The sequence below is a fragment of the Eleginops maclovinus genome, chromosome 4 (genome assembly GCF_036324505.1).
Source record: "Eleginops maclovinus isolate JMC-PN-2008 ecotype Puerto Natales chromosome 4, JC_Emac_rtc_rv5, whole genome shotgun sequence".
NCBI lineage: Eukaryota > Metazoa > Chordata > Actinopteri > Perciformes > Eleginopidae > Eleginops > Eleginops maclovinus.
Genome location: NC_086352.1, coordinates 1,989,415 through 2,013,356, shown reverse-complemented (window position 1 = coordinate 2,013,356; position 23,942 = coordinate 1,989,415). Strand labels below are relative to the sequence as shown.

General features: G+C 44.1%; 1 protein-coding gene and 1 pseudogene across 2 annotated transcripts in view; both read right to left on the bottom strand.

The window, feature by feature from the left end:
* The window catches only part of tab1 (TGF-beta activated kinase 1/MAP3K7 binding protein 1), a 15,332-nt gene extending 8,250 nt beyond the window's left edge, over positions 1-7,082 (bottom strand). For both annotated transcript variants that reach the window (XM_063880809.1, XM_063880810.1), the window contains exons 1-5: positions 5,906-7,082; positions 4,488-4,618; positions 2,343-2,496; positions 2,052-2,150; positions 1,497-1,635 (exon numbers count right to left, since the gene is read on the bottom strand). In XM_063880809.1, the coding sequence (XP_063736879.1) occupies positions 1,497-1,635; positions 2,052-2,150; positions 2,343-2,496; positions 4,488-4,618; positions 5,906-5,938 (556 nt within the window). In that variant the 5' untranslated portion in view covers positions 5,939-7,082. The remainder of the gene's footprint in view (positions 1-1,496; positions 1,636-2,051; positions 2,151-2,342; positions 2,497-4,487; positions 4,619-5,905) is intronic.
* Positions 7,083-8,325: 1,243 nt separating this feature from the next.
* Positions 8,326-21,327, bottom strand: LOC134862715 (NACHT, LRR and PYD domains-containing protein 12-like; annotated as a pseudogene).
* Between the last annotated feature and the right edge of the window lie 2,615 nt (positions 21,328-23,942).

Here is a 23,942-nt window from a genome sequence, read left to right as displayed (position 1 = left end):
CTTTTCTTTGCAGTTAGACATCGCTGCAATCTTACAAACTCCTGAATGTCACTACAGATAAAAGCATACATTAATCTCCTAAAGGCGTTATTAAACACCAGTCTGACATCTCCTTCTGTGTACAAATTATAATGAAAATTAACCAGTTTTTGAAAAATAAAACATAATTCTAATAATTCTTGAGTCAAATATCAAAGAACTGAGCCTTTGTTTGTTTACAGTACTGCAAACAGTGGATGGGACTTTCACAAACACACACAAACTGCCTCCCAGCCGTCCAAAGGAAACTCTCTGATGTGATATTTAGGTCCTAAAGCTGTGTGAGCCTGACATCTACTGGAGACCAGGGGACACTAAAGAGAGACGCAAACAGCTGGAGACCAGGGGACACTAAAGAGAGACGCACACAGCTGGAGACCAGGGGACACTAAAGAGAGACGCACACAGCTGGAGACCAGGGGACACTAAAGAGAGACGCACACAGCTGGAGACCAGGGGACACTAAAGAGAGACGCACACAGCTGGAGACCAGGGGACACTAAAGAGAGACGCACACAGCTGGAGACCAGGGGACACTAAAGAGAGACGCACACAGCTGGAGACCAGGGGACACTAAAGAGAGACGCACACAGCTGGAGACCAGGGGACACTAAAGACAGACGCACACAACAGAGACCAGGGGACACTAAAGAGAGACGCACACAGCTGGAGACCAGGGGACACTAAAGAGAGACGCACACAGCTGGAGACCAGGGGACACTTAAGGAATGACGCACACAGCTGGACCCTGGATCTGCTTCTTGCAGCGTCACCCTGCGTCTCTCTTTAGTGTCCTCTGGTCTCCAGCTGTGTGCGTCTCTCTTTAGTGTCCCCTGGTCTCCAGCTGTGTGCGTCTCTCTTTAGTGTCCCCTGGTCTCCAGCTGTGTGCGTCTCTCTTTAGTGTCCCCTGGTCCCCTGCTGTGTTCCTCTCTCTTTAGTGTCCCCTGGTCTCCAGCTGTGTGCGTCTCTCTTTAGTGTCCCCTGGTCTTCAGCTGTGTGCGTCTCTCTTTAGTGTCCCCTGGTCTCCAGCTGTGTGCGTCTCTCTTTAGTGTCCCCTGGTCTCCGGCTGTGTGCGTCTCTCTTTAGTGTCCCCTGGTCTCCAGCTGTGTGCGTCTCTCTTTAGTGTCCCCTGGTCTCCGTTGTGTTGGAGCTTCTTGCAGTGTTTGGTTTCTGCAGCTTTTAGTAAACTGCTCATGTTTCCTCTGCTGAATGTTCTCTAGATGCTGCATGTGTTGAAGAGCTGCTGCAGATGTTTCTGCAGGAGCTCTGATTTGAGTTTCTATATCTGCATCCTCTCTGAAGCTGCAGTTCCTCCTGATGGAAGAGGTTTGGGCTGTTTGCAACCCCATATGGCTGTCAGTGTGTGTGTATGTGTGTGTGTGTGTGTGTGTGTGTGTGTGTGTGTGTGTGTGTGTGTGTGTGTGTGTGAGAGTGAGTGAGTGAGTGAGTGTTCATACCAACACTGGCGATGTACAGCTTGTTGTTGTGGATCAGAGCCACCACAGCTGTTGCTCCTCCTGAAACCTCCAGCTCCAACTCCTTCAGACGCTCCTGAACCTTCTGACCCTGAGAGGAGAGCTGGTGGAACGACAAGTTCTGAGGAGAGGAAGAGGAGGAGGAGGAGGAGGAGGAAGATGATAATGGGTTAAAAAAGATTTTAGGGGATAAAGAGGGAATGACCGTGACTAGCGAACAGTAATGCTAAAATGCTGACTCATTTCAGGGTTTAGGACTCATTCCTGCACCTTTCTATAGTGTGAAGTAGTGAAAAGCAGGGGCTAAGTGAGGAGAAGAGATGGCAGGAATAAAGAAAGATGGAGGGGGGGTGCTGAGAGCAGCTTATCTAATGAAAACTGGCTGATGTGCCCAATTATAACTTAAGCTCATTTTTCCAATGGCCGAGCATTGGCTCAGTGCAGTTTCTTGGAAACAAACAGAGAAATCCCTCTTCGAAATTCCCAGCCAAGTCTGTCCGTCAATATGCTATGCTGTGTGTGTGTGTGTGTGTGTACCTCGTTGTGTGGCGGCAGGTAGTTGGACGACAGGTTAGCTTTCTCGGCCAGAGCGTCGTCTATCGTCTCAAAGTAGCTCTTCTCCACCACGTCGAAGGCCTGTCACAATAAAAGCATGACGTTTAACCACACGAAACATTCAGTGTGTTGTATCTTATTCTGAAAAACACAATACTCTGAGTACTAAGCTGTATGACGATGTGCATTCTCTTTGATTCGCTCCTTTCTATCACTTTCAGTGGACGAACGTTAACTGTACATGTGAAAAAGGGTCCATGTTGAACACCTCACCTCTGTGATGATCCTGCGCACGTCGCTGTCCGAGTGTGTGGAGTTGAGCTGACCCAGCAGCAGCTCAGCCGTCAGACACTGAGAGGCGTAGCTGGCCACTCGGCTGCCGTCGTAACCGTTAAATACGCCGTACAGGAAGCAGCCGTCCTCGCCTCTGATTGGATCGTTAAAAGGGAAAGTCAAAATACAAAACATCCGTCTTTGAAAAAGGCTATTAACTGTTGTGTGTTGTTAAGGCCCTTCAACGTGGACGTGCAGACCCTGATGTGTCAACGAACCCCTCATTGTTAACACAAAAAGAACAACAATAACTGATCAAAACAGACGAGAAGTAAATCCTTATATTCATGCACTTCAGATTATTACTTGTTCGGTACAAAAAGAGGTTTTGGATTGATTTTTAATAACGTATGTTTTGGTAGTGACAGGCGAGTTAGTTATTGACGATATTAAAGCCGCTCCCGGTAACACGGCTACAAAAGAGGCAGGAATTAATCTGTGGCCCCTATCACATCACGATGCTGTCGCGCAATCGGTGGCTTTAAGCAGCGTAATTTGTTTGTAATATTTTTGAACAGCAAATGTTAATCAGTGGGGTTTCCTGGGTTGCTTTGCTTTCAGGCAGAGCAAAACAGCTCCTTATTAATTCACTGTAGTTAATGACGCAAGTTATTTTACATTTGAATTATAATACCCTGGAAAGTCAGGAGTGGTTTATTTTGGATTTTAATACAACTGTTAACACTTTGATTTGCATGTGAGTGACATTTGTTTTGTCCTTTGGTTTCGACATGAACACAAAGTGTCTTGTGAAAAAAAACTGGAGAACAGAAAATATAGACAAGAAAGGATTGGAGTCGCCCTCTGTTGCCCTCAGACTCATCAAGTTCGGGCAGACATTGAATATAGACCAAAAACCCAGAAGAACTTGACGCTCATGCATGCATATTTGCAGCAACATGACCTGAAGCACTGTGCGCGGTCTCATACCGGCCCTGGTAGACCACCACACACAGACTGGATCCGTGTTGTGCAGTGCACCCTCCTGCAACTCCCATGTTTTACCATGCTGTAGCTATTTGTGTGTCATTATTAATAACCTGTTCATACTTGGCTCTTTTTTATTTTTGAATATGCAAATCTGTGTCCTCACTTTCTCTGCTGTAAGACACATAAAGGGATTCTGTTTCTGAACAAGCCTCTCAATCGTCACTTACGACCGACTGGAGGAGTGTAGCCGCAGACCCTGCTTCAATGTTCTTAATATGTTGTGGCCGTGCTGTCCTCCTATAAAACCTTGGAGCACAGCAGCTACTGTAGTAGGCTGAAGGCGGTCCCTGTCCCTGTGGACTGACATGATAGATCCTGAAGTCCCCCGAAATAAGATGGGTGAGGCGGCTTTCATCCACTACGCACCTAAACTGTGGACCAGCCTGCCAGGACATTTTCAAACAGCAGCTAGAGACACATCTCCTTTTCGAAATGGACTTTTACTTTTCATCATTTACTTATTTTGCATATGAGGATTTTCATATTGGACTCCAGCAAGGTACATATGAGATATAAATACACTTTGAACTTCATGAGGTTGTTGTTTCAGATCCGGGTGGTTTTGATTCATGTTCTTAGTCAACAATCCCAGTACTCAAGAGACCAAGCAGCAGCCACTGACCCTGACCTCACTGCAGACTGGGAGGAATAAAAAGCGTCATACACACCAGAGCGATGAGCAGTATCTTTAAACACACGGTTGCACAAGGTTGTAAACTATCGAGTTCTATTTCCCGATAGGAGCAGAGAGGTCAGTGCGACATGTTATCTGTCTCGGTCAGGTCCGCTTTCTACAACCGTTTAGTTCCTACTGAATAAACTGAGAGCCTTTAGAGCCGCTGGGGCCGAAAATAAAAACGGTGAGGATCTGAAAAACGTGTTAGTTAAACAAAACAATCAAAGGGACAAGATAGAGCAGTTCTCAAACATCCCAAAAGTACATTGTGTTACAGCACTTTGAGCTGCACCTGCTGTATGAAAAGTGCTTTTATTATTGTTGTTGTTGTTGTTGTTGTTGTTGTGTTTTAATGAGTGTGTGTGCAGGGTAGATAAAGCTCTTCCCCGTTGTGTGATTGTGTTGTCAGAGCGTCTCACCTGAAGCGCAGGTGTCCGTCCTCGTTGGGGTGGCTCTGACTTCCCTTCCCGTCCGAGCCGTACACGCAGTTGGTTGCCGTGCCGACGCCGCACATCTCACACAGCGGCAGGTCGTCCGTCCAGCTCTGATGCTGACGGGAGAAAACACATTGTAGAAATACTAAAAGCGGTTCACAGATTCTGAGCGTGTACGGAGCGACACACGGTCAAATCATCTCTAGTTTATTGGTCCTGTTAATATTAGCCGACTGGTTTCCCACACTTATCCTCCACCCTTACATTTCAGGCCTCAACCCCTCCCGTCTAGACTCCTGCAACGGGGTCTTGTTCGAGGCGACCAACAACGCCCCAGACCCATTCCAGAACGTGCAAACCTCACCCGCACCGAGCCCTGGCAGCACATCACTCAAACCCTCCATCAGCTCCACTGGCTCCCAGTCAAGACCTGCATCCTCTGCACACTCCTCCCACTCCTCTGCAGACCTCTCCCCCTCCTCTGCAAACTCCTCCCCCTCCTCACCTACATATCTCTCCATCTCCCTTCATACCTCACCCCCATCCCGACAGCTCGGTCTTCTTCAGCAGGTCTGCTCTCCATCTCTACTCTTACTCAGGTATAAGATCTGAGTACTTCTACTTTACTCAAGTACAAGATCTGAGTACTTCTACTTTACTCAAGTACAAGATCTGAGTACTTCTACTCTCACTCAGGTATCAGATGTGAGTTCTTCTGCCCCTCTCCTTGTTGTCAGTTTCAGGTCTTTGGTTTACTCAGTGCACAGATAAAGTTATCAGGGAAATATACTTGAAATAAAACCTCGTTATAAACTGTAGTGATCGTCTATAATACTACAGGTATCCTATGAGAAAACACTTTTGAATGAAAGCACACATCCAGTCTTTACTTTTCTTCATAATCTTTGCACTTTGTGATTGTTTATGGGACTATATCACAACGAGGTTTTAATAAGAGGATATTTCACCTAATAGCAATGACCTGGTCTCTCAGTTGAGTGACTAGAACTGATGGAGAAGCCTCGATAAGGAACACAAACATCCCAGTGCAAAGTTTATGAGGAAAGAAGCGTCAGAAAGGAATAAAACATATACCCAGCTATGAACAGTCAAATCCTGTGATAGTTTATTCATCCTTTTACTACTTAAATTAGCTAACTTTGCCTGGTTTTTACATACTAATAAATCCCTGGAAAGTTAGCAAAGCTAGCTGACTGTTAGCAAACCACAGAAAAAGAACTCATTGAAACTAGCTGTCGTTAGCATCCATAAAAACCCATAAACAGAAGAAGACAAACCCAGTCGACCATATGGGGAGATAAAGGAGACTCAAACACTATTTATGGGTATCTTAACATCGATATTTGTGAAATAAAGAAGGTTTAAAAAGAGGTTTTTCTCACGCTTTGCATCAAATTCCTCCGCTGGGCCGCCATGTTGAACTCGTTGCGTTCATGGACTCACTGGAAAGTCCGGAATTCCATTCTTCGATGGGCAAAGAACCAAAATACCTACTTTTAAGTGCAAAACAATACAATTATAAATGATATTGTATTTGTTATTTTTATTTAGATCAGGTGTTGGCAGGGATTTCCACCCTAATCTTGTGTTGTGTTTACACAGTTTATGTATCGTTTTATACAACCTTACTTAACAATACTCTTGATTTCTAGATTACCGACAGCACTTTAATGCAGCATCCGTGTCATTTCGTCAAACTGTATTTTATATTTGTTATTTCTATGGGTTTTCTGTACATGTGATATTTTAAAAGGTTTACATGAAAACACAAACTGAGTTCATTACAGAAAAGGTTTAAAGAAACAAACATCCATCACTTCCTGTTGTTGCTACGCTGGGTTTATTTGACAATATCGCCACCCAGTGGGATAGTTATAACCTACAATAATAAAAGACGTGCCTTTTGATTATCGTTATTGCCATCATCTGCTGACATTTGAAGTTTATTCGTGGCTACAAAGCACATTTGAAAGTGTTGCTTTAACCCCATCATTAATATTAATATGTATGTTACTATATTTCACGGATTTTTAAATTTATATTATTATTTTTTTAATGTTTTTTAATTTGATTTATTGTATTAGTATTTTTTATTATTCTTTGCAATTTGTTCAAATGTATTTGTTATTATCTGTTTTAAATTATAAGTGTTATTATTTATTATAGTTCCTGTATTTTCTATGGTATATTCTTTGGTTTTGAGGGAAGAGGCTCGGGGCCATTTTTTACATAAATTACATTTTATATAAATCTATATATTTTTTACTTTTTTAAACTATATTCATCGTATTTTTAACTTTTCATTTCATTTCATTTATTTATTGTATTGTTATGAAATCATATACATTTTCAGTATATTTATAACCTATTTTAATTTATTTTTTGTTTTCGTATTGTTATTAATGAATATTGTTTTATTGCATTTATTATTGATATTTAGTGGTTTTATTTATTATTATTCATTTTATTCATTCCCCCATTTTATTTCACGTTCAGCTGTCCCAAATTAAAGGTTCAAAACCACACCTACAGGTGACGTCACTATAGATCGGCGATAGCAGACATGTGGACTCGAGTCACATGACTTGGACTCGAGTCAGACTCGAGTCCAAGTCATGTGACTCGAGTCCACATGACTTGGACTCGAGTCAGACTCGAGTCATGATTTTAATGACTTCAGACTTGACTTGATCAAATTCGGCATGACTTACGACTCGACTTGGACTTGAATACTATTAACTCGAGACTTGACTCGGACTTTGCCTCTTTTACTTGTAATGACTTGACATGCCTCGAGTCAAAAGCTAAATTTCCTGATCATGGACATCCTTCCCTGCAATGCGAACCTGCGAAGCCCCTAAGACCGCAAAGTGAGAGAGCCGGCAGGCAAGTGCGAGCAATGCAATCATGTGGTGGATTTTGGCCTTTTTGGATTGGATCAGGGACCTAACCAGCGTGATTGGATAATCCCCGGGTTTCCCCTCATTAATATTCACGATTTCCCCGGATTTCATCTACGGAAAAGATGCAATTGTGCCACGGAAGGGAAGCCTAGTCGAGAGCTGTCCGTCTGGTCTGCGTCTCTCTCAGTTGCAATTGGCAGGTTTAAGATCCAGATTAGGTTCATGGTTGTGAATTATCTATGTAAATCGACTCTATAGATAACACGTTCATTCTACATGTTGAATGATGATAGCGTAATACAAATATAGGCTATACATACAATGACAAAACTGCCGTGGGCGATATGTTATCCGTATCCTTTGTTAAAATTAATGTTCAATAGCTCTATGCCAATGGGAACAACAGAACGTGCGCATTACATATGGACCAATGCGACACGTTCATTACGGCCGTGGACCGATAAACACTCAGTACCGTACGCACACCAACCGGCATTTGCGTGTTTAACACCGTGTTTAACACTGGCGTTACCGCCGCTTAACTTAAATAATGAAGAACTGCTTTTAATTACGACTTGGCCGAGATCTTAACGTGCTGTTCATGCGTTTCCCATGAATAGCCTACTACTATAACTCGGAGCGGAGCAGGATATAATGCGCATGTGCGACGTTGCTAGGCAACGTGTACAAAGGCTGGGGGGGTGGGGGGGGGATGCCCCCAGACCCCCCAGACCCCCCTACAACGGTTTAGTTTGTCACCTTTTTCAGCCCTTCTGAGTTTGCAGGTATGTACACAAATAACTAAGATTAGGGAGGTGTACTCTGTCTCTCTCTCTGTCTGTCTGTCTCTCAAGCGCCTACCCCCAGCACCTTTCATTGTGTGTAGTCATGCTGCTTAATTGTTATGCAGATTAAACATTGTTTTATTGAAATATTAGGTGTCTTTGTGATTTAAGCAAAATGTTGACCTACTGTAACTGGCATCCACTGAAGCATCAATGCCAGTTACATGCATCCACACAGTCCATGCCTCACTAGTCAAGGCGCTTTACCAACTTTAGGATGACAGTGGTGCCTTCCGTGCTCATACATTTCTAACCCACCATTCACACACAATACTTTGAAGGTCTTTGGGCGCATGCGTATATACAGATATATAAAATATATGCATAGTTTAATCTGTATGTATAAAAAAATACTGAAGATTAGGTTGATATGTTGAAATTGTGTGATCGTTAGTCTGATAATGGCATTATTAAGTGAAGAGTACATGATGACTTGTTCAGGACTCGAAGAAGCTTGGGACTTGGACTTGGACTCGACTTGGCTTTGGTGTTACTTGGACTTGGACTCGACTTGCCCTTCTCTGTCTTTACTTGGGACTTGACTTGGACTTGACTGCTGAGACTTGGGACTTACTTGGGACTTGCCAAACAGTGACTTGGTCCCACCTCTGGGCGATAGTCAACATCATCAAAACAATAATAAACATCAACACAGGGAAATCCAAAGCATCCTCTGCAGGATAAAATCACACTAACGAAACATTCAGAAAACATCGTTAGAAATATGGAAAAGGAAAATGTGCAAAACAGCTTCAACACTCCGGCCCCCAGTTGACCACTAGAGGGCAACTCATAGCTGAACACAAATACGAAGCCATGAACTCAAAGTCCTTGGTGATAAAGTTCAAGGTCATACAGCGTCCAGTGTCTGTGACGGGTCCCAGGGGCCAGGAGGAGGTGGTGAAGAGAAGGGGTTTCCTGATCCAGACCAGACGCACTGAGGCTTTTGAAAGAGCTTTATTCTTTCACTGCCAAAGAACCAGCCAATCACAGCAGAGCAGAACCAGCCAATCACAGCAGAGCAGAACCAGCCAATCACAGCAGAGCAGAACCAGCCAATCACAGCAGAGCAGAACCAGCCAATCACAGCAGAGCAGAACCAGCCAATCACAGCACAGAAGAACCAGCCAATCACAGCACAGTATAACCAGCCAATCACAGCACAGAAGAACCAGCCAATCACAGCACAAGAACCAGCCAATCACAGCACAGTAGAACCAGCCAATCACAGCACAGTATAACCAGCCAATCACAGCACAGAAGAACCAGCCAATCACAGCACAGAAGAACCAGCCAATCACAGCAGAGTAAAATCAGCCAACAGCACATTTGGGCGGGACTGGTGTAAAATATATTCTTGTTTCTTCTCTACATCTTTGTGATTAAGAAAAGCTTGAAGTGAAATGGATTGTTTTATGGAAAATATCCAGTCAGTTCCTCCAGTTTCCACTTCCTGTTCACATCGGAGTCTCCTGATGGAGGGAAGAAGAGGCAGAGAAAGAATCATCAAACATGAACAGAGAAACATTAGCAGCTACAAAGATTGAAGAGAGCTGAAACAAGATGGAACAGGTCCATATGTTTCATTTCAGATCAGAGTTTAATGTAGAATATCTTGATGAATGGAGGATATGGTTTCAGTACTCACAGCTCTTCTGGATCTTGGCTCTGAACGTCTCTCCTCTGATCCTGTAGGGATGAACACAACCCAACAGTTCTGGATCAGGTCTAAAATCAGTGTTTGTTCTTTGAGTCAGCTTCAGAGTCCTGACTGATCTCATGCTTTACATCCCATCATATCTTCTCTGCAAACACTACGACTGAGTGCCACAGCTCTCAGCTTACAGGAAATAGCTGCTCATTATTCTAGAAACAAACACAGGACAGGAGAACCACACAGACTCACTCCTCTGGGAGATCCTGGATATCCATCAAAGAGCTGCTCACTGACTGAAATGTGGATCTGCATTGTAAGCTCACATTATGATGTTTGTGGAAGAATGAGATCAAATACATAAGAAGCTGCAGAGAATGGGGAGCAGGATGAGTTGTGCTAAGCTAGGCTACGTCTGGAAGGAAGAACTGGAGGGATTACTCAGTGTGAGAACACATCAACCCCCCCACACAGAACTGCTGAACCAGCAGAGACCCCTTACTGACCTGAGAGTCTGCAGTCTGCAGAGAGGACTCTCCAGAAGATCTCTCAGCAGCTCCACTCCTGAATCCTGCAGATCGTAGTTGTAACTCAGGTCCAGATCTCTCAGATGGGAGGGGTCGGACTTCAGAGCTGAGGCCAGAGCAGCACAGCTGATCTCTGACAGACTGCAGTTCCTCAGTCTGAATAAAGAAAACATGAAGTGAGTTTGAAGGTTTAATAATCTGTTCAGAGCTGAAGAAGGTTTAGAGGTCAGAGTCCAGAAAGATGTAGATCCATGATAATCCAAGCTCAAAGTCTCTGCAGCAGTTTCTCTCCTCAGATCTTCAACAGCTCCTTCCTCTCCCTCACACAGCTCATCAGTACTGACAGCATCTTCAGCGACTCATGGAGCACAGAGTGAGTCTGTGGAAGCTGGAGCACTGTCCGTCACACATTCACCTCCTCTCTGTTATTCTCATTCATATTCAACCATTTGGAAAAACTGGAACAAATGAACGTCTTTGTTCTCAGACACATTTTAAATACAGAAATACTAAATGAACTACAGTCAGTGAACTGACCTGAGAGTCTGCAGTCTGCAGTGATGACTCTTTAGTCCAGAACTCAGCAGCTCCACTCCTGAATCCTGCAGGTCATTGATACTCAGGTCCAGATCTCTCAGATGGGAGGGGTCAGACTTCAGAGCTGAGGCCACAGCAGCACAGCTGATCTTTGACAACCTGCAGCTCCTCAGTCTGAATAAAGAAAACATGATGTGAGTTTGAACTCTTCAGTTTCAGCATCATGGAGCTTCAAAGAAATGTTTGAAAAGGCAAACACTGAATATAATCTTTATTGTTTGATAGTTTTAACCCTCCTGTTACATTCAGGGTGAAATTGACCCATTTTAAAGTTTGAAAATGTAGGAAAAATACTTCAAAGACTTGTTTTTGTAAGAAACTTCTTCTGCTTGCCTCAATTAGTGCATTAAACTTGTAAAATGAAAATGGTTCATGTCATGTATTTGCAGCCCCCCCATGTTTATATCACAGAGATTGTATTTGGGTCAGTGAAAGTGGAGGCTAAAGGTGTCAGAGGTTCAAATCTGATGCATGGGAAAACTCCTCCACACACTGAGACTCATGCAGTATAATCAATGCAAGGCCCTCTAAGCATTGCAACTTTTGGCCATCTTGGTCAGTTGTGATAAGGAACCACACTGGCAAAGCTTTATTTATTGTGTACTGTCGTCCAATTTGAGACTGGGATAGACTATGAAAAAATAAACATTGCTTCCCACAAGACAGAGGGTTAAATGAGCGGGAATGTGAGAACTGACAGGTGATGATGGAATTTTGCAACAATGCTGCAACCTTGTGTGGGAACAGCAGACACACACACACACACACACACACACACACACACACACACACACACACACACACACACACACACACACGCACACACACACGCACACACACACACACACACACACACACACACACACACACACACACACACACACACACACGCACACAGGACAACACTACAATTTCCACCCTTGTATTAGCCTCGGGACCACTGGACCCGAACATCCTGTATGTGATGTAAATGTGTAGGGGGGGTGTACTACGTGTGGCCATTGAAAATGTGTAATGATATATATTCTTCATAGTAAATGAGCCAAAGCCATTGAGTCTGAGTTTGAAAAAATTATTATTGTATCATTTTTTTGCTTGAGAAAAAATGAAACGGGTCCCTCAGACCCGAACACCATAATTTGACCCTGAACAGAAGAGGTGTCTCGTCTCTATTTATCACCTGATGGAAAAAACAGGTGTGAAAATGTAAGAAATAATTTAAAACATTTTATGTTATGAAAATTAAAGTATTTTATATCTAGTTTTTTCCAATGTTCAGAAAATGTGTTTGGATGTGTACTTTAAAAACAAGTGAATTATCCTAATGGAACCATGATCTGTGAGAGGTGAATATCACAATTAGCACTAAATATTGATTGGGTTGATAGTAATAAGAGGTACAAACAAAAAAATCAGGATGTTGGGGTTTCTGACCATGTTTGAATAATGACACATGCACAGGAATATTTTGGCTGTTGTAGAAAACCGAATATAACAGAAGGGTTAAAAGAAACATTCAACCTTTTATATAATTCATTACATCTTGATGGAGACTGAGAGATGAATCTCAGGTGTTTCACAGGTTCAGAGTGAATTATGCTCGGAAGGATTTCTCTTGTTATATTTAAATGTAAACATGGCTCTCCCACAGTCAGTGAACCAAACCACAGAAGAAGAAAGGAGACTTTAGCATTCAGATACTCAGAGAGGATCAGTGTGATATCAGCCTGATGTCTGCAGCTCAGAGTCAACACAACTCTCTCATATTAATCTCAGCACAGAGAGATGGAGAACTGACCTGAGAGTCTGCAGTCTGCAGAGAGGACTCTCCAGAAGATCTCTCAGCAGCTCCACTCCTGAATCCTGCAGAGGGTTGTAACTCAGGTCCAGATCTCTCAGATGGGAAGGGTTGGACTTCAGAGCTGAGGCCAGAGCAGCACAGCTGATCTCTGACAGCCTGCAGTCCCTCAGACTGAATAAAGAAAACATGAAGTGAGTTTGAAGGTTTAATAATCTGTTCAGAGCTGAAGAAGGTTTAGAGGTCAGAGTCCAGAAAGATGTAGATCCATGATAATCCAAGCTCAAAGTCTCTGCAGCAGTTTCTCTCCTCAGATCTTCAACAGCTCCTTCCTCTCCCTCACACAGCTCATCAGTACTGACAGCATCTTCAGCGACTCATGGAGCACAGAGTGAGTCTGTGGAAGCTGGAGCACTGTCCGTCACACATTCACCTCCTCTCTGTTATTCTCATTCATATTCAACCATTTGGAAAACTGGAACAAATGAACGTCTTTGTTCTCAGACACATTTTAAATACAGAAATACTAAATGAACTACAGTCAGTGAACTGACCTGAGAGTCTGCAGTCTGCAGTTTGGACTCTTTAGTCCAGAACTCAGCAGCTCCACTCCTGAATCCTGCAGGTCATTGATACTCAGGTCCAGATCTCTCAGATGGGAGGGGTCAGACTTCAGAGCTGAGGCCAGAGCAGCACAGCTGATCTTTGACAACCTGCAGCTCCTCAGTCTGAATAAAGAAAACATGATGTGAGTTTGAACTCTTCAGTTTCAGCATCATGGAGCTTCAAAGAAATGTTTGAAAAGGCAAACACTGAATATAATCTTTATTGTTTGATAGTTTTAACCCTCCTGTTACATTCAGGGTGAAATTGACCCATTTTAAAGTTTGAAAATGTAGGAAAAATACTTCAAAGACTTGTTTTTGTAAGAAACTTCTTCTGCTTGCCTCAATTAGTGCATTAAACTTGTAAAATGAAAATGGTTCATGTCATGTATTTGCAGCCCCCCCATGTTTATATCACAGAGATTGTATTTGGTTCAGTGAAAGTGGAGGCTAAAGGTGTCAGAGGTTCAAATCTGATGCATGGGAAAACTCCTCCACACACTGAGACTCGTGCAGTATAATCAATGCAAGGCCCTCTAAGCATTGCAACTTTTGGCCATCTTGGTCAGTTGTGATAAGGAACCACACTGGCAAAGCTATATTTATTGTGTACTGTCGTCCAATTTGAGACTGGGATAGAATATGAAAAAATAAACATTGCTTCCCACAAGACAGAGGGTTAAATGAGCGGGAATGTGAGAACTGACAGGTGATGATGGAATTTTGCAACAATGCTGCAACCTTGTGTGGGAACAGCAGACACACACACACACACACACACACACACACACACACACACACACACACACACACACACACACACGCACACACACACGCACACACACACACACACACACACACACACACACACACACACACACACACACACACACGCACACAGGACAACACTACAATTTCCACCCTTGTATTAGCCTCGGGACCACTGGACCCGAACATCCTGTATGTGATGTAAATGTGTAGGGGGGGTGTACTACGTGTGGCCATTGAAAATGTGTAATGATATATATTCTTCATAGTAAATGAGCCAAAGCCATTGAGTCTGAGTTTGAAAAAATTATTATTGTTTCATTTTTTTGCTTGAGAAAAAATGAAACGGGTCCCTCAGACCCGAACACCATAATTTGACCCTGAACAGAAGAGGTGTCTCGTCTCTATTTATCACCTGATGGAAAAAACAGGTGTGAAAATGTAAGAAATAATTTAAAACATTTTATGTTATGAAAATTAAAGTATTTTATATCTAGTTTTTTCCAATGTTCAGAAAATGTGTTTGGATGTGTACTTTAAAAACAAGTGAATTATCCTAATGGAACCATGATCTGTGAGAGGTGAATATCACAATTAGCACTAAATATTGATTGGGTTGATAGTAATAAGAGGTACAAACAAAAAAATCAGGATGTTGGGGTTTCTGACCATGTTTGAATAATGACACATGCACAGGAATATTTTGGCTGTTGTAGAAAACTGAATATAACAGAAGGGTTAAAAGAAACATTCAACCTTTTATATAATTCATTACATCTTGATGGAGACTGAGAGATGAATCTCAGGTGTTTCACAGGTTCAGAGTGAATTATGCTCGGAAGGATTTCTCTTGTTATATTTAAATGTAAACATGGCTCTCCCACAGTCAGTGAACCAAACCACAGAAGAAGAAAGGAGACTTTAGCATTCAGATACTCAGAGAGGATCAGTGTGATATCAGCCTGATGTCTGCAGCTCAGAGTCAACACAACTCTCTCATATTAATCTCAGCACAGAGAGATGGAGAACTGACCTGAGAGTCTGCAGTCTGCAGAGAGGACTCTCCAGAAGACCTCTCAGCAGCTCCACTCCTGAATCCTGCAGAGTGTTGTACCTCAGGTCCAGATCTCTCAGATGGGAGGGGTTGGACTTCAGAGCTGAGATCAGAGCAGCACAGCTGATCTTTGACAGACTGCAGTCCTCAGACTGAATAAAGAAAACATGAAGTGAGTTTGAAGGTTTAATAATCTGTTCAGAGCTGAAGAAGGTTTAGAGGTCAGAGTCCAGAAAGATGTAGATCCATGATAATCCAAGCTCAAAGTCTCTGCAGCAGTTTCTCTCCTCAGATCTTCAACAGCTCCTTCCTCTCCCTCACACAGCTCATCAGTACTGACAGCATCTTCAGCGACTCATGGAGCACAGAGTGAGTCTGTGGAAGCTGGAGCACTGTCCGTCACACATTCACCTCCTCTCTGTTATTCTCATTCATATTCAACCATTTGGAAAAACTGGAACAAATGAACGTCTTTGTTCTCAGACACATTTTAAATACAGAAATACTAAATGAACTACAGTCAGTGAACTGACCTGAGAGTCTGCAGTCTGCAGTTTGGACTCTTTAGTCCAGAACTCAGCAGCTCCACTCCTGAATCCTGCAGCTTGTTGTAACTCAGGTCCAGATCTCTCAGATGGGAGGGGTTAGACTTCAGAGCTGAGGCCACGACTTCACAGTGAGTGTCTGAGAGTCCACAGGCAGCTAGTCTGTCAGGACACATATTACAGAGAGAGTTATTCACAGGAAGAGGAAACATTACATTACCTTCATGCATTTGATGAGAAACATCATCATGTAGTGATGAACATTCACTGTTAGTCCACTTCATATATTACTGAGTTTCTATGTTCATTCTCAGCCTGTCAGATCTCTACTCTATAGAGCGTTGTGGTAAACAGATCAGGTATAATGATGAAGAAACTCCAGCACTGTTATAATCACTGAAATGCATTCACTGTGAAATACTGCTGCTGTGATCAAACCTCTAAAGCCCTCCATCTGATGACATGTCGCCTCCATCACACAAAGGAATATGAAGAGCAGCAGAAACGGCTGAATGTAAATTATTCTAATGAATAGAATAAAGTTCACTTCATTTTGCTCTCAGTGTTTGAAACAGCAGAAATGTTATCGTGTTAATTTGAAGAAGTGAACTTCTGATCTTCACTGATTTATAAAGTTAATCTCATCAGGACTTACTCTGCCTTCCTGCAGTTCCTCACAGCTGGAATCAGTCTCCGTCGTCCCCTCCTCTGATGTGTTGTACTTCTTCAGGTCCAACTCATCCAGAACCTCCTCTGACATCTGCAGCATGTCAGCCAGAGCTGAGCAGTGGATCTCAGAGAGCTTCTTCTCTGATCTGTTCTCTGACTTCAGGAACTCTGTGATCTCCTGATGTACTGAGTGGTCCTTCATCTCTGTCAGACAGTGGAAGATGTTGATGCTCCTGTCAGGAGAGATTTCATCACTGCTCATCTCTTCAGGTTCTTGATGGCTCTCTGGATGTCTGTTCCTCCCAGCTGGCCTCTGAAGAGTCTCTGGATGTATTTGGACGGTTGTCTGTAGACCCAGCAGGCCTCCTAAGAGTCTCTGGTTGGACTCCAGAGAGAGGCCGTGGAGAAAGCGGACAAACAGGTCCAGGTGGCCATTTTACTTCTGAGGGATTTCTCATGGCTCTCTGCAGGAAGATATCAAGGGATGGGTAATCCTGATCCCTGCTATACCTGCTGTTATAGTCTCCCTGCAGGAAGTCCTTCAGTACCGCTGTGTCTCTGTTGGTGTAGCAGTGCAGCATGTAGACTGCAGCCAGAAACTCCTGAACGCTCAGATGAACAAAGCAGTAGACTGTTTTCTGGAAGATCACACTCTCTCTTTTGAAGATCTCTGTACAGACTCCTGAGTGCACCAAGGCCTCGGTGACATCAAGACCACAGCGCTGCAGGTCTTCTTGGTAGAACATGATGTCTCCTTTCTCCAGATGTTCAAACGCCAGCCTCCCCAGCTTCAGAAGAACCTCCCTGTCAGCCTCCGTCAGCTGCTGTGGACTCGTCTCATGTCCGTCATGGTACTTCTGCTTCTTCCTCTTTGTCTGGACCAGCAGGAAGTGTGAGTACATGTCAGTGAGGGTCTTGGGCAGCTCTCCTCTCTGGTCTGTACTCAACATGTGGTCCAGAACTGCAGCAGTGATCCAGCAGAAGACTGGGATCAGACACATGATGTGGAGGCTCCTGGAGCTCTTGATGTGAGAGATGATTCTGCTGGACTGTTCTTCATCACTGGATCTCCTCCTGAAGTACTCCTCCTTCTGGGCGTCAGTGAAGCCTCGTACTTCTGTCACCCTGTCCACACACTCAGGAGGGATCTGATTGGCCGCTGCAGGTCTGGAAGTGATCCAGACAGAGAGCCGAGGGAAGCAGCTTCCCCCTGATGAGGTTTGTCAGCAGCACGTTGACTGAGGACTGCTGTGAGACATCAGACACAACCTCACTGTTTCTGAACTCCAGAGAGAGTCTGCTTTCATCCAGGCCGTCAAAGATGAACAGCACTTTACAGACAGCCAGCTGCTCTGCTGTGACCTTCTGTAAGGTCGGATGGAAAACATGGAGCAGCCTGAGAAGACTGTACTGCTCAGCTTTGATCAGGTTCAGCTCCCTGAAGGATAGCGGGATCACCAGACTGACCTCTTGGTTCTCCAAACCCTCGGCCCAGTCCAGAGTGAACTTCTGCACTGAGAAGGTTTTTCCAACTCCAGCGACGCCGTTGGTCAGGACCGCTCTGATGTGGGTCTGCTGGTCAGGTAAGGCTTTAAAGATGTCCTGGCACTTGATTGGAGCGTCATGGAGGGTCTCCTTCTTGGAAGCTGTCTCCAGCTGCCTCACCTCATGTTGGGTATTAACCTCTTCACTCCGTCCTTGTGTGATGTAGAGCTCAGTGAAGATCCTGTTGAGGAGGGTTTCACTTCCATCAGTTCCTTCAGTCACACGTTCACATCTCCTCCTCAGACTGATCCTATGCTCCTCTAAAACCTCCTGCAGACCATCTGCTGACAGAGAAGAACCATGAGAGAGTAATGAAAGTGAACAGGAACAATCCAAAGACACCAGCAGAGAGATGTTTAGACTTACTTTGTATAATGCTGCATCTTTCTCCACACTGGGGACAGGAGGGGTCTCCTGATGGAGGGCCCTGCTCCCAGTATGAGGTGATGCACTGTCTGCAGAACCAGTGTCCACAGCTGGTAGAGACTGGATCCTTCAGGACGTCCTGACAGAAAGCACAGCTGGACAGCTGCTCCTCCACAGGAACAGGACTTCTCCTCTTCTCTCTGTGGAGATGAACACATCCTTTACAGCACTTTACATTAATGGTGGAGGATTTCACCAACCGTAAAACAAGGAGGCAAGTTCTAGTTTGAGATTATAGAGGTCTTTAACCAGCTCTGACTGGGGTATTCCAAGGTGCTCCCAGACCAGCGTGGAGATAAAATCCCTCCCCCTGGTCCTGAATTCGCCCCTCTGTCTCCTCCTGGCTAAACACCTCCCTAGAGCGTCGGCCAGGCGGCCTCCTTACTGCTGAACCTCATCAACTGGCTCTTCTCTATGCCAGGGATCAGCACAGTCACCCTCCCGGATGACTTAACTTCTGACCTTATCCCTAAGGAAGATGCCAGCCCCCCTCCAGAGAAAACCCATGTCAGGCGCTTGTTTACCCGCACTAAATTTGGGCTTACCAGGTTCATCCAGAGGCTTCCCCTGCCACCAGAACAAACTCACCCTCAGATGCTGATTATTTGACAGCTCTGCCCCTCTCATAACCCGAGAGTCGAAAACATACCGACTCAGGACCGATGACACGACAACAGAACCGACCATCGACTTTCTCACAGGTCGCTCTGGTACCAGCTTCACAGCTTCCTTGTGTTCGAGCATGGTGTTTGTTACGGCCAAGGTCATGCTTGCACAGAAGTCCAGAAACAAACACATTGTAAACATTGTAAAAATAATCAGTGAAACATACAACACGGTAAATAGTTAAAAAAAACAACAGAACAAAACACACATATTACACAGCAGCATGTCAGCAGCAGGGTAAGACTCAGGCAGTGAGGTCGGTGGGTTGTAAGGTGCAGCAGAGGTGCTGATTCCTCACTAACCATGTTTTGAAATGGATTAATGGAACTGAATGTAGTTTGTTCTTTGATTCTTTGTGGGATTGACTTCCATTGTTGAGCAGCTTTAACAGAACAGCAGGATTGGGTGACCCTTTACCTTCACTGCCAACCTTCTGGCAGTGCACCGGACCCCATCAGTTTCTCCCAAAGGTGGTGGGCTCGTGACATGGGGAGGTACTGTAGTTCTCCATGTAGCTTAACGGGCTGCGCGGCCAGGCTCTGTGGCAACTCCGGCCAACAGACACTCGCTGACTCGTCTTGCTTGGCCTTACTCCACAAATATAACAGAGACTGTATTGTTTGTACCAAAGACAGTCTATGGGGTACTGCAGACACCAGCTCCTGCTTCCGTAGGGGGTCCTGCAGCCCCCGGCTGCCTCTGCCCCTCCCTCCCAGTTGGAGGATTAATTTTGATGTGAAAACAAATATTGAAATATCCTCTAATAATGGTTACTGCGATTTTACTGTACTTTACTTTTGTACAGTAGGAACTCTTACTCTGTGTCTGAGGGTCCAGGCTCATTCCTGAAGGTTAGAGGTAATCCTATAGACCGGTCACTCTTCAGAGACAGACAGCTGGAGTCTGGAGCCTCTGCTCTCTGTCTGTGGAAACAACACATGTTTTACACACATCATTAGTTCATTAAAGAGCAGATTCTGACTTCTGACTGTTCACTCTGATCAAACATTCCTAGAGTTCTTGAGTCGTGCTTGTTGGTTTCTGATGCTACAGTTCATGTTTGAAACGTTTTACATGTTGGTATTTTATTTGCTGAAAGTCGTAGTAGATTGTTTACTATCTCTGAGGATACCAAGGATCAGGAGTTCAATTAAACCACTGAACTCCAGGACGGCCTGTATACATGAAGTTATAAAGGTACTTTTAGAGCAGGGGTGTCCAAACTTTTTTCCCCGAGGGCCACATACAGAAAAATATACAGAGGTCCCTCACTAGAGGTGAAGTATATTGCCTCATAAGTGAGGTTATAAGTCAGCAAAATCAATCTAATGTAGGTAAGTTATGCTTTAAGAAAGACAGCCTACATCACAGCTCTCCGTAGGGCTCGCTCAGAGTGCTTATAATAAGGGGAAAATGGAGGGTATATTTCAAGCTTCTTATGTAAATCAGTTTTTGGGCTTTCAACTTAGATTTGTTAGAAAATGTTTCCAACTTTAATTGACTGAATTCATTTGAACAGGAGACTCATTAACTCATGAAAGGGTAATATATGTTCACATATCGTATCGTGCGTGACTTAGTAAGGGCGGCAGTGGCTCTGTCTGTAAGGCCTTGGACTTGTTCTCGACCCGATTGGACCAGAACAATGAGCTGGTACCCGAAAGGTGCCAGTTCTCCTCCTGAGCCACTGCCCAGGTGCCTTTGAGCAAGGTACCTCCCTGCTCTGCCACCTCTGCCTGTGTGTGTGTGTGTGAGTGCATGTATACTCCCTGTGTGTAATGTGTGTAAACTCTACAGAGGGGGGAAAGAACTGTCCCTGTGAGGGATGAATAAGGTATGTCTTCCTCTTTATACTTCAGTACAATATAAGACAAGCACACGTTTCATTTGTGGCCATATGACATTATCCTTTTGAATTAGCTGAGGGCCAATTTAAAATAGCCTATAGGCCGCATTTGGCCCCCGGGCCGTAGTTTGGACAACCGGGTTGAGATTATCGGGTAACACAGAAACTGAATCCTCTTCAGGTCAGGTTACAGTAGAGACTCTTACTCTGTGTCTGAGGGTCCAGGTTCATCCTGAAGTTTGGAGGATATTCTTTAGACCAGTCACTCTTCAGAGACAGACAGCTGGAGACTGGAGATCTGTCCTCTTCCTCAGCTTTTATGCCACTCATCTTCTCCAGTGTGAGATATAAACCAGTAACACTGGAGACACACACACACACACACACTGGTTAAAATACATCAGTCAGACTTCAGACGGTCCGCTGCCATCTTGACTGCGCTGGGCTGTCACATGGTATGTAACTCTGAATCAGAAACCAGGACATAAAAACTGTACAGCTCTTGCAGAAGTCTCATTGGACTCTAGGACGCTGATCTTTAATCCAGAAGTGATGTTCTGACATCAGTCTAACAGAGTACAGAATGAATGTGTTTAAAGCAGAGCCTGGTGTAACACTCACCCTGTCCTCCTCCTCTCTGTCCAAGTGTGAAATGGTGTCTGGCAGTCTGACCCCCTGCTTTCAGTTTCACTTCCTCCCTGTCTGCAGTTCCTCTTCTTAAAAGTCAAACTCAGCTTTATTGTCAATCTTTCACTCTGTGTGTACAGACAGAGGGATCGAAAGACTGTTTCCCACAGTCCTGATTGTTTAAAACAGTAAAAGTAGAAACTATACAAATATATATTACACGGGAATATATATACACATGAAAGAGCAGTCCGTATATCCAAAATCACAGTTACTTCAAATAAGTATGAGGAGGTATTAAAGATGATCTACATTGGTGCAAAAGTTTATTCATAGCAGTGTAAAAAAAAGTGTGTGTGGGGGATACATATCAGTCTTTCACCCTTCAGTGTTCCCTCTCTAATCTCCCTGCTGTTCCCAGATGATCCACAGAGAGGCACTACAAGAGCAGTGTGTGTTTCAGACGGATTACAAACTAAAGGTTTGGCTTTGGAGATCAGATCAAACATCAGGATCAAGCTGATTTCAGTTCAACCGCCTGAGTTTCATTCTTATTCTGAGCGAAGAGGCAGAGGCAGAGGTGATACACAGGTCAGGGTAACACGAGTCATGAGCCAGCTGAAACTGTGTGTGTGTGTGTGTGTGTGTGTGTGTGTGTGTGTGTGTGTGTGTGTGTGTGTGTGTGTGTGTGTGTGTGTGTGTGTGTGTGTGTGTGTGTGTGTGTGTGTGTGTGTGTGTGTGTGTGTGTGTGTGTGTGTGACCTCTGCAGATTAAGCCACAATCTGCTAACTGCTCTCTGCCGGGAATCCTCAGACTGTGAGCTTCATTTCAAGCCATAATATCTGAATATTTACGTGTGTTTTCATTGTTCTTCTACTCTTCACTCCACAAGTTATTTTGCAGATTCATGCGTACACACAGAGGAGGAGGAGGAGGAGGAGGAGGAGGAGGAGGAGGAGGAGGAGGAGGAGGAGGAGATGTTCTTACTGGTCCCACAGAGGGGAAATGCATCCTAGTGTTGGGAGCAGTGGGCTGCCATTTGTATGGCGCCCGGGGAGCAGGGTAGGGAACGCTGCCTTGCTCAGGAACACCACGCTAGCACTTGGTCTTCGCGGGACTTGAACCGGTGACCTTCCTGTTCCCACGCCAAGACCCTGCGGACCGTTTCTGAATGAGTTTATTCCGGGGACACAGTAAAGTAAATGTCACACTTAAAACATGTAAAACGTCTGTAATGTTTTCAGGAATGTTTACGTAGAATATGAATATGTATGATGTCACATATTAGAATATGTTTACTGCTTCTATAGCAGCTAGTGTACAGCGCGGTGTTGGGGGGGTTCGGTGCCTTGCTCAAGGGCACTTCGGCAGTGAACCGAAGGACACGAGTCCCTACAGACTGTATTTGTATTACTTTATGGAATAGGCTCATGTTTTCCTCCATTGTTTGTTTTATTTTTGGATTCTAATTGTGTTGTTTATTTGTGTGAACTTACTATTTGATGATAATTGTCACAGGGAGTTTAAAATCCAATTAGGCTCTAGGTGTGATTGTTGTGCATGAAATAAAGAACTACAGAGGGACGCATTGCATTGTTAAAAGGGAATACTGGCACAGTATCTCAAAAGTAAATGAAAATCACAGATGGAGTGTTGATGTTCATCAGGTTCCCCTCCCTGATTGACCCACTCAGTCTTTATTAAACGTGGAGAAACATCTTGATGAAACTTCCTGGAAGTGTTTCTTGCTGAGGATGTTTTCTGAACTTGTGTGTCGGGTCAGATCTGTTTGTGTGGTGGTTTTCAGTTTCCTCTGAGGAATCATGATCTTCCTCCCACACAAACAGAGCAGAGGTCCTGGCGCTTTCTCTGTTCTGTCCTGCAGTTTCTCTGCTTCTCCTCCTGCTCACTTTCATATTTCACCCATCAGATGCATTATTGCCACCCTGAACAATGCACATATTGCATGTTACATTATTATTGTGTGTCTTTGCAGATGTGTGTGTGTGTGTTGTAGGGAAGCTCAGAGAGTAAAGTAAATGTTATACTTAAATAATTTAAACATAATCAGTAATGTTTTCAGGAATAAGCAGCTTCTCACAATTTAAAGTGCCTCACCCAAATGAAATCAGTGTGAAAATGCAATAATGATTCTTTCATTTAAACGAGATCATTTCAAACATCTAAAGACAAGCAATATGAAATAGATGCTGCACACACACACACACACACACACACACACACACACACACACACACACACACACACACACACACACACACACACACACACACACGCATCGATCCATCACTTGTTAGTTCGCCTCTGCTTCTGCGCATGCTCA